Genomic DNA, 10,412 nt, shown 5'->3' on the forward strand with positions numbered 1-10,412 from the left:
TGATAGTCTGACTGAGAGTGATAACATCCATCCAGATGACTGCAACTTAAATCAGAGCAGCCCTCTGCTCTGCCCCCGCACGTCACACACTGCAAGAAATGTGTGTTCCTTACAGCGCCAATAAATCACTCAGTCTCAAAGTTTTTTTTGTTTTGCTTGTTTCTTTTTTCTTTTCTTATTTTTAAATATGTAAATAATTCAATGTTTTTAGTGAATCGTGGTGATTTCTATGCTGGTCATATTATTTTGGATTTTCTGCTGCAGCCTTTCCTCAAAGATGTGCTTCATCCCGTCTCCAGACAAAAGGAGGCGCATCCTGATTCACCTTTGTGTTCAGATAAATACTCACAAATCAAAGTGAACCACAAACACTGGGAACACAAAGTTGTGTGTTTTGTGACGAGAAAAACGAAGAGTGAAGTAAGACAGACTGAATTACATGTTGAAATACCGAATGGGACATTTTTTGCAGTGTATGAGTGACTCCTGTAAGAATGGGGCATGAGTCGCCCCCTGGCGGTCATTTAACACCCATGGAGGTTTTACAGGGTCTTGGCCTGCTACAGTCTCTGGTGCACACTTACTGCTGAGCAATTATGGATTGTTTTAGGGATCCGGGCACGTGTAGCTTAATTGGTTTAATGTGTTTTAATGTTTTTTTAGGAAGTGTCACCATGTGTTAACAGATTGGACTTTATGGGTTTGTAACAAAGTTTTGAACTGATTTTAGGTTTCAACTGCTATAGTAAAGAGGCGGCTGCATGGCGCTGCAGATTGAGGGACTGATTAATTTGATTGGCCCTGCCTTGGATTATGGCTCAAGGGTCTGATTCAAGAAAGTCACAGCTGATTTGTGCTCATTAGTACCTGCCAGCCAGTCCTCAGCATCAGTCTGACAGGACTGTCAGCTGAAAATCGTGTTGGGTTTATTATTCCTCTGTGCAGTTCCCAAAGTTTCCACATTCCAGCTGCAGAGTTATAGAAACCTCAAATAAATGAGAATGGGATTTATAGCTCTGGCTTGTTCTGAACAAAGTTACAGTGCAGTAGTTGCTTCATCGAGTTTTCTGTGTAAAAAAAAGGTCACACTGGAGGGCCTTCAGGTGTCTTCATCCAGCGACTTCAGGTGTTTGTACATCCTCCTCAGCAGAGGAGGATGTACAAACCTTCCTTCCATCTCTGCACAACAAGAGAATGTTTGGTGGCATGCAGATCCCCATCAGTCCTCTCTCTACAGTTAGATCCACAAAGCTCTAGGAGCTGTAATAGAGCACTGCGTCCTTTGTTCCAGAGATGGTGGAAGCTGCTCTGATGTTCTTCCTAGAGGAACCAGAGCAGGAGAAGAAGAGTGAAGCTGTCAGTGCTGAGACGGGCAAACTGCTTGGTGTCTGCACCACTGTAAGAGTTACATTAATGGACACGTCATTCAAATCCATCATTTCCAACATTAATTCCACAAACCTCAAGATACACAAAAGACCTTGTGTGTCTGTTAGTGTGAGGCAGACTTTTTTTATACACTTAACACACAGATGAAAGGTGTTAAAAGTTTTTACTACAGCATTGGTTAAGCTGTGACATCTACTACGCAGCATTCGCAGGCCTATTCAATTTTAAATAACACACTCTCTTGAAGTTCTGAATGAACGATTTTATTTCCTTCAGTGGATAAGAGCTTTTTTGGGGGGATGACAGTGCTTTGGCTGAGGCAGCAGTCACATATATATATATCAGACATTTGCATGGTCCACATTCACACACATATACATTCCATAATCACATGAGTTAAGAGAGATGATTGAGTTTGTTTAATGCTGATCCCAATGACACATAAAAGACATTTCCTGCTTGACAACCCTGACAAGATGATCAAGTTTTACATTCCCAGTGTTCAGCTCATTAGTCACGCTTCAGAAGCTGAAAAAGAAAAATAGCCTAACCTTTATTTTCTTTAAAGCAGTATCCACTTGGACACTGGACTCCCTTTAAAAAAATAATCACCATATAAACACTATTTGAATTGTTAGCACAAAACTGAATGGAAAAAATCAAGGTGGAAGCTTGTTCTCATACATTTATTAACCCTTAGTGCGTTTTGTTAGCATGGCTGAGTCTACAGCAGGTTTGTAGTTTTAAAGAAGTCTGTCTGTTGGTCCGTTTTCATCCTTTGGCTTCAGATCTTCGTTCTTCACTCCTTCAGCCAGGTGAGCAGCTGAGGTGTGTAGTAGGTGATGATGATGTCAGCACCTGCATCACAGAGCAGGGAGGAAAGGGATTGGTCAGATCACATCTAGAAGTGAACTGATAACAAGCATTTTATTGCACTTTGAAACGTACATTTATATGGGTTAGCCCCCCCCCCCCATTCTCACTCTCACCTGCTCTGCGGAAGGCGGTCATAGCCTCCATCACCGCAGCCCGTAGGTCAAACGCTCCAGCCTGCGCTCCGTGCCACATCATTGCAAACTCCCCTGACACGTTGTACACTGCCAAGGGGTGAGACGGGAACTGAAGGGAGACACGTGAGGAAAGTTAAGACTAATCCCAGTGGGGACACTTCCTCCAACAGGCACAGTGATATTCGTGTGGGATTTTCACATCTGTGTTTCATAGCTACTGAGCACATTTCCCAAAATGCAAAGCTGCAGCATTGTTACAGACCTTGTCCTTGACGTCCCTCACGACGTCCAGATACGGCAGACCTGGTTTCACCATCAGCATATCAGCTCCTTCTCTCACATCTCGCTCCTGCAGCACAGAAGAGCGGCGAGATCTCCCACAACTGTGCCAACGTAACGCCTACAACCCAAAACGTACACAAGCACAAACCAACTTACCACAGCTCGAATGGCGAGTCCTCTCGCTCCAGGAGGCAGCTGATAGCAGCGTCTGTCCCCAAACGCAGGTTTGGACTGTGCAGCATCTCTGTATACACAGACAGCAGGGAGCTTCAGTCTGTTCTCACTTCAAAGTAATGTCTCACTGATCTGTTTACACCTGATCTAAGAGGGCTTACTCACCGGAAAGGACCATAATAACAGGAGGCAAACTTTGCACTGTAGCTCAGAACTGAAACCTGGAGAAGGAGAACACACAAAAATGAATTAACTTTATGATAAACATAGAAATATACTTTATTTTTCTTACTGTCAACATCCAACAAAGAAATGACAAGTGTCGTTGTCTGTGTCTTCCTGTATTATTTTCAGTCGTTTACCTTATTTCCCAAACCATTGGATATCAGTGCTTGTTTTATAGCTCTGATTCTTCCATCCATCATATCAGAGGGGGCGATGATGTGACAGCCTGTAGAATTAAGATAACAGACTTAGGGCTGCACCAAACTTCTTTTAGATCAGATTAAATCAAGAAGCAACGGTGAAGAAACAATCCTGACTATCAAAAAAACAAAAATTACCAGCCCGGGCGTAGGCCAACGCCACTTCTGCCAAGCGCAGGCAGCTGGCATCACCGTTCAGAGTACCATCATCATTCAGGATACCTGGGAAAAAAAAAAAGAGAAAAATTAGTAATAAAATCCAAAGATGTGATGCACATTATCCCTGTGGTCTTACATAAACTGGAGGTAAATCATCTGAGGAGACACTGACCACAGTGTCCATGTGACGTGTAGGGACACAGGCAGACATCACACGCCACAAGCAGCTCTGGGAACAAAGCTCTGATCTTCTTCACTGCCAGTACGGCCGGCGTATCGTCTGTGTCGGCACCTGAACCCCTGTCATCCTTATGAGAAAAGACAAGATCACAGTGTGTTTGAGTGTAAAGAAAAACTGTTTTGTTGCCACACAGAACACGTCATTCCAAAATCATGGGTATTCACCGGCCGCTATAGCAGCCTCCATTCGGGAGGCGACACTCATGTTGGGTCACACTGATGTTGGGTGAGGAGATATAGTGAGCAGATATAGTCTCTTTATAATGTATTATTTACAAGCCTTACACTACTGCTGCAAGTAACAGTTTCAGGGACTGGGTAAATTAGAAAGCATGTTTGCCCATTTAGCAGAGAAGTGCAGTAATAAAAGTAGGCACAAAATGTTAATATTCATTTGGAGTAATCACTGTGTTTTATTCCTCTCTTTTAGTTTTACATACCTTTGTTATCTTTGCTGGAACACCAAAAATCAGCACACACTTCAAGCCGTTCTCCACAAGCGGCCGCAGCATTCCCTCCAGCTTGTTCACCCCATATCTATTAATGAGAATACATATAAAAATTAACGTTAGAAAACAGAATTTTTTATTATATTATTATAAATACTGACACAAAATTTCACATCTCAAAAAGGGAATTTCAAGGTTTGTGTCTTGTAATTCAGAAGCACACAAAATGTGAGTGTGGGTTTGCCTCTTGGTTTTGTTCGTGAGGAATAAAGGTTTAACGGATTCTCTTCTTATCTTGGTCCAGGTCCAGTGTTTGGCTCTGGGTCCACCCTGCCTGACTGCTTTTATCTGAGGACAACACCCTGTGGACTCACATGTGCAGGGTGACACTGTGTGTGTGTGTCATATGATTTGTGTTTAAATTACAATTTTTTTTTAACTTGCAAGTAGTTTAGAAAAATCAGGTGCTTTGCTGCTGTGAATATCTAAACCTGAGATGACTATGACAGTATTCATGGATGTCCCTCTCACCTGGCCTGTCCTGGCAGACTGTTGATGGGCTCTACTGCATCCGCACTATCTCTGTAGGAGACAGTGACAAAGAACCATAGGTTAGAAGGTATAGTTATACTTTTTCTGGCCACTGTTACATCAGTCAAACTCCTGTACACTTGCTAGTTTATGTGACAGTAACTTGAATTCACTTGTAGAAAATAGAGAAGTTTTAATTTACGTGATGAAGATTGGGTAGATGAGATTGTCGGGTCTTAAATCTGCAGCACAGGTCTGCCAGAATCGGAGCGTCGGGTGGAAATAGCCACTGTGGATGATTGACTCTGCTGGTGTCTGCATCTTTACCCTGAAGCAGAGAAACAATCAGTGATACAATACAGAAAGTAACGCAGTATACAATGCAGGTTCTTTTTTTTTTTTTTTAATCTTTAGTTAACGAGCAGAGAAAAAGTACCGCTCTCGCACTCCAGTGCTTCATTGCAGCTCAGTCGCCGTTAAAATTGACCAAGCATGCGTGACACTGCCTCTCCAAACAGCACCTTGGCTCTGTCTCACTGCAGAGCAAGCAAGCTGCAGGACTTCAAACTTCTTTTAAATAGGAAGCTATTATTTTAATAGTGTTTGGCCATTTATTCTCCATACACATGCCTTTTCTGGGCAACCATGACATCCCCATTCATCCACAGCAGGACAAAGAGCATGTTGTTGATTTGTAAGGAGCCATAAAGCTGGGCTTTAATTCACTATTATCTTGACTAAGTAGAGTCAGATGGTGATGATATGTTTTTATCATCAATACATATCATGAGTTTGGTGTCATATAATGACTAATAGCAGAACTGATTATTTTATGTGTGATTTTTAAAATGCATCACATTATATGACCATGGGACAATCTGGATGAACTGCGCCAGTTATTTTGTTATTTTAACTTAGCTGTTAGTTCATTTTCATCAGTGTTCACTTGGAAGGTCACACTAAAATAAATACAAGATAGATAACAGCATGCACAACGTGGATCTGCAGTGCTAAAATGATCTGATCATATCATTTCCTTAAACTTATGACCATGGAAATGAACCAAAGTATGTGCAGTAAATGACAAACTACAGCTTTAAGATGACAAGCCATTTCTGTGACACGGAGCAATGAACTTTAATCCGACATGGCTTGAAACACACTACTAATGACCAATCTGAGATCCTTTTAGAGATCACATGTATGTTATTTTTTTAGTAGGCTACATGTCATTTTATCACCTTAGTCATTAGCTGTAATGAACGGGGAGCAACTCACAGCAACTACTGTCTTATATCTGTGAGATTACACACCAAAGACATGCACAACATCTGCATAAACGCTGAATAAATGTAGTGTACTTGCCTGTGAGTATGAGTCTGCGACTTCTCCACACTTAAGTCAACTCAGTGTTTGCCCTTCTTTTTTAATCGACGGTTCCCGGGCGACGTGGTGGCACGCTACCGCCGCCTACTGGCTGGAGTCTCCAGCGTTTCCATTAAGCCTGAGCAATATAACGAAATCACCCGAATGGAAATTATTATATAATTATCATTTTTATATACAACAGGGAAATACCGCATTTGGTTATTATTACAGGTAGAGCCTTTGGACCATAACGCAGGTTTTAAAACGACCAACGGCTAAAAGCCAAAGGATATATGGCCTTTTCGGCCACCGTACAATCCCGGCTTATCTTCTCGCGATCATTTCTCAATGCGAGAAAAAAAAAACTACGATGCTAACGGTTTGTTAGCTTTGTGTACTGACAGTTTGGCGTCCAGCTAGATGGAGGAGGAAACGTCCGACTGCTGTTGAGGTAAAGTAACGTGTTGTCGCAGTAAAACACGTTTGTATATGTGTATACATGCGTTGTGTTATATAATCAGTGCTGTATCTTCTCTGACTGTGGTTAGCTTACATTGCTGTAGAAGGATCGGCTACAGTCTGTCATCGAGTTATTGTTGCTTGTCTTAAACAGTAACGTTGATATTACACCGTGCGTCAATAAAAACAGTCTACCAGTATCAGTCGGTAACTCAGTGAGTTTAATCAGGTTAAATATTGAACTGACACTGGGGTGAAATGATGTAGAAAGACAGCTGGATTCACTGGCTGTCTTCACAAGCTGTGTCCTTATTCAGTGAGATGTGATTTGGGCCACGTACACTCTGAGTTACAGACCGTGTGTGGGTGTATAACTGACTCTAGTTGTTTTTTGTTTTCATTTTTCATGTTTTCATTAGTTCTGTCACTTTGTATCCCCTTTTTAATGTTATATTTTATCTATTATATGTAAGGAAGGAAGGGTTTCCAGAGAGACTGAGACTGGGAGGACTTCCTGCTGTCACCACCCATCATCAACCTCCTCATGGTGGATTTGAAGATGTAGCCTACAAAGCAGATGGTCATCTCTGCAGTGGTTCATCATTCATGCCCGAGCAAAATCAGTGACACCCCTAGCTGTCCAAACGCTGGAGCACTTTGACCCCTAACCAGGACAGCCCAGTGCGTGACTTGGCCATCCTAACTCTGTCTGTCCTCAGTTGAAGACCCCACTGTGCTCAGCCATGCTGTTCTCCCTGAGGGAACTGGTCCAGTGGCTGGGCTTCGCCACCTTTGAACTGTTCCTCCACCTGTTAGCTTTATTGGTCTTCAGCATGCTGGTCGCTCTGCGAGCTGACATGTTTACACCCACACTAAGCTGGTGGCTGGTCTTCGTCCCACTGTTTGCCGCCGACGGCCTCAGCACCTACTTCACAGCCATTGTGTCCATCCGTCTTTACCAGGAGAATGAGAAGCGTCTGGCGGTTCTGCGGCTCCTCTGGGTGCTGACGGTGCTCAGCCTGAAGCTAGTGTGCGAGGTGCTGCTGTGTCAGAAGCTGGCAGAGCAGGAACAAGCCAGAGACCTGTGGTTTGGTCTCATTGTCTCGCCGCTGTTTATCCTGCTGCAGCTGCTGATGATACGAGCATGCCGTGTCAACTGAGAAGAGGCAGTTAGTGGTTGTGTTTTCACATCACGGAGCAGAGAGCAGTCTTCATCTGCCATTTGAGATTTAAAGCATAACAATAGTGTAATTTTTCTTTTGGCTCTTTGGCACCTTTTAAAAAAACAAAAAAATTCTTTTTTTTTTTTTTTTTGACATGTTCAAGATCACACCAGAATCCAATTTTCTGTCATTTGAGATTCTAATAGTTTTTAAATTAACATTAAATTTCAGTGCTTATTTGGGTTAGAGTAAAGTATTTTAGGAGCAGATAATCTTGTGTGTTGCTAAATGCTTAAATGCACTGTATGGCCAAAATTATCTCCATATACGATTGTGTACATTTGGTTTGGGGCTGTTTTTTTCTGATTTGGAGCCATTAGTTCCAATGAAAGGAAATCTCATTGCTGCAGCTTACTGTATCTTAGGCAGTAGTTTGTTTTGACTCCACTATGTCCCAAAAAGCCAGCTGCATAAAGAGATGGTTTTTGGTGTGGAAGAACTCGTCTGGAACCAGAAGAGAAGAGGCTCTTCCTTCCTATGGTTTGGAAATGAGAACAATAGAATGACCACATACTTTTGGCCATGTGGTGTAAACATATTTAATGGTTCCTATTGCTACATTTAAGCTTTAATAGATTCTGAAGACTGAAAGGAAGTAAATAGAAACTAGACAATATTTGTCTCAATTTTTCTGAGCCCCTTTTTCATCAAGATGGATTGTGACTGTAAGCTGTTTTGTCACTTTTTAATAATACAAGGAGCTGGAGAAGATGTTAAAATAGTACATGTGCATTTGCACTATGACAGTGCCTCTACCATGGTGTAGTGAACGGCACACAGTGAGCCATGAGGGAAATTTACACCAGAGTTATGTTTTAATGCACATGTGCACACAACACGTGTAGATTAAATAGAGTGGTGAAACCTTAAAGCAGTAATACCATAGCTTTCAGGGGTAACAGAGCCCAGGGAGCTGCTGCAGCACTGATGATGTTTTGTTTTTTTTTTCCCCAAGTAATTATCAGCTAAATTTGGTTAGATGTATTATCTTGTGTTTCACTGTGTTGCCTGTTACTGGGAGTGTTTCTCATGCATTGCACACCCCAAATTGACTAGTATGTCAGCTCCCTCAGTGAGGCTGGTCTGGACAGCAAGACGCTGGTTCTGAAGCTTGTTGTCAGCTCACAGTCTCACCCTGATGTAAAAGAACTGAATGTGATTTCCACTAGCAGTCAGTTATGTGCACAGGTTTTTTTTTCGCTGAAAATTGCTGTTTATTTGTACAATATGTAATGTTTTTGATCTTACCTTGTGTACGTACCGCATGTGTTATGTATTATATTATGTATGTGTGCCTCATTTTAAGGTAATTCCGGATGTGACATTCTGTTTAATATGTATATGTTGATTTTGGGAAGAAATTCACCAAATCTTATTTATGTTCTTGTTATGGCACCCTTGTTGTCATCTGTATATACATGTAAATAAACCATCAACATTTTACTGATGTCTGATTAATGTTATATTATCAATAAGGCTGGTAATTGGTATAGGAGATAAATGGGCTGCTTTCAGGGCCTGGTCTCCCCGGCCACAAGGAGGCGCTACTACCTTTTTATGTGGGCGTGGGAGACCGCAACGTAAAGGACCATACCGGTGTTTTTTGTTTTGAATCACGTACATAAGTCACCAGTTTTCAAATCGTCCCTTCTCCTATTCATGTTTCTTGCTTTTGTTCTACGGTTATAGTGATGTGAGAGTCAGCTTGCAGACCAGACAAATCAGATAATGTCACTCTTTATTTATTCATCATCTTTGGTGGTGGACATTAAGTCCAGTGGAAATTGTTAGTGGTTAACGGAACATCGGTTGTGCTTTAATTTCCGTCTTTCAGGCAAAGTTTAAAAAAGAAGAGAGAGAAATAAGATACATTTCACCGATTTATTTATGCATTTGATTATTTCCCCTCCTCCACGCTCTTTAGCCTTGCTGTTCTTAATTATGGCTTGGTGATAAATGTTTGATGAGGTACAGTAATCTGTTGTAGTACCCAAGAATAGCCCTCTAAGTGCTGATTCATGTGCAAGCAGGCCACTCCTCGGCTCATGTGTTTACTACAGTCGGATTATCGACAGGTGGCATCATCGGTAAATGCTGAATGAACAGGCGTCAGCCTCCACCCAGCACTGGACATTTCCTGACCATCACACGCGAACGAAAACAATTTAGTATTACTGTATTGTAACACTGGCAACTTTATGTGAGTTTGAAACGAAAACTATACAAATACCACAAAGATAAATAAATAAATTTGAAACTAGAATGAGAAGTTACGAGTAGTAAAGTAACAAATCAAATGAAGTCACTATTAAGAAGACTACATAGATACAATAGAGATACCTTTTTAAGGCATTTTAGCAACAATATTTAGGGTAGTACATTTCTAATATTCTCACTTCATAGTTATGATTGTAATTAATTAATTCTCATGTTTCATAATATCATGAAACATTAGATTGTGTATGAATGTCGGCAGCAAATCTATATTTGCATTTATATATCAAGCATTTAATATAAGGTACGTTCACTGCCGGAGATAAACACAGTCCAAAACATGGAGGGGCGGGTTGAACCTGAACGCAACACCATTGATTGACAGACCGTCCTTGCCCAGTCAACAATAAAAACGGGAGTGGCTGCGGTGTTCTCCAGAAAAGGAAGGGGCGTGTCTGTAAGCCACAACGACCAACCAAGAAGCGGATG

The 10,412-nt window shown here is 41.6% G+C and overlaps 2 protein-coding genes across 6 annotated transcripts; one reads left to right on the forward strand and one right to left on the reverse strand.

The window, feature by feature from the left end:
• Positions 1–1,636: 1,636 nt before the first annotated feature.
• On the reverse strand, positions 1,637–6,116 carry alad (aminolevulinate dehydratase). Of its 3 annotated transcripts, none has more exons than XR_005895488.1 (13): positions 6,025–6,116; positions 4,862–4,987; positions 4,660–4,710; positions 4,120–4,216; positions 3,612–3,747; positions 3,419–3,502; positions 3,218–3,306; positions 3,021–3,076; positions 2,838–2,925; positions 2,662–2,748; positions 2,379–2,508; positions 2,139–2,247; positions 1,637–2,106 (listed from the first exon to the last, which is right to left on the reverse strand). XR_005895488.1 is itself a non-coding variant. In XM_041059000.1 (12 exons), exons 2-12 carry the CDS (start codon positions 4,978–4,980, stop codon positions 2,189–2,191), a joined length of 996 nt encoding a protein of 331 aa, XP_040914934.1. In that variant the 5' UTR covers positions 4,981–4,987; positions 6,025–6,116; the 3' UTR covers positions 1,637–2,188. The 3 variants fall into 3 exon arrangements, 1 of the variants encoding a protein (XP_040914934.1); XR_005895489.1 differs by having other exon boundaries at positions 1,637–2,018; positions 2,128–2,247; XM_041059000.1 differs by having other exon boundaries at positions 1,637–2,247.
• Positions 6,117–6,355: 239 nt separating this feature from the next.
• On the forward strand, positions 6,356–9,140 carry tmem203 (transmembrane protein 203). 3 transcript variants are annotated; one of them, XM_041058170.1, is made up of 2 exons: positions 6,356–6,478; positions 6,960–9,140. In XM_041058170.1, exon 2 carries the CDS (start codon positions 7,230–7,232, stop codon positions 7,644–7,646), a length of 417 nt encoding a protein of 138 aa, XP_040914104.1. In that variant the 5' UTR covers positions 6,356–6,478; positions 6,960–7,229; the 3' UTR covers positions 7,647–9,140. The 3 variants fall into 3 exon arrangements, with proteins under 3 accessions (XP_040914104.1, XP_040914105.1, XP_040914106.1); XM_041058171.1 differs by having other exon boundaries at positions 6,401–6,478; positions 6,964–9,140; XM_041058172.1 differs by having other exon boundaries at positions 6,431–6,483.
• The last annotated feature ends 1,272 nt before the right edge of the window (positions 9,141–10,412 follow it).

Source organism: Toxotes jaculatrix, chromosome 16 (assembly GCF_017976425.1).
Source record: "Toxotes jaculatrix isolate fToxJac2 chromosome 16, fToxJac2.pri, whole genome shotgun sequence".
In the NCBI taxonomy this organism is placed as follows: Eukaryota; Metazoa; Chordata; class Actinopteri; family Toxotidae; genus Toxotes; species Toxotes jaculatrix.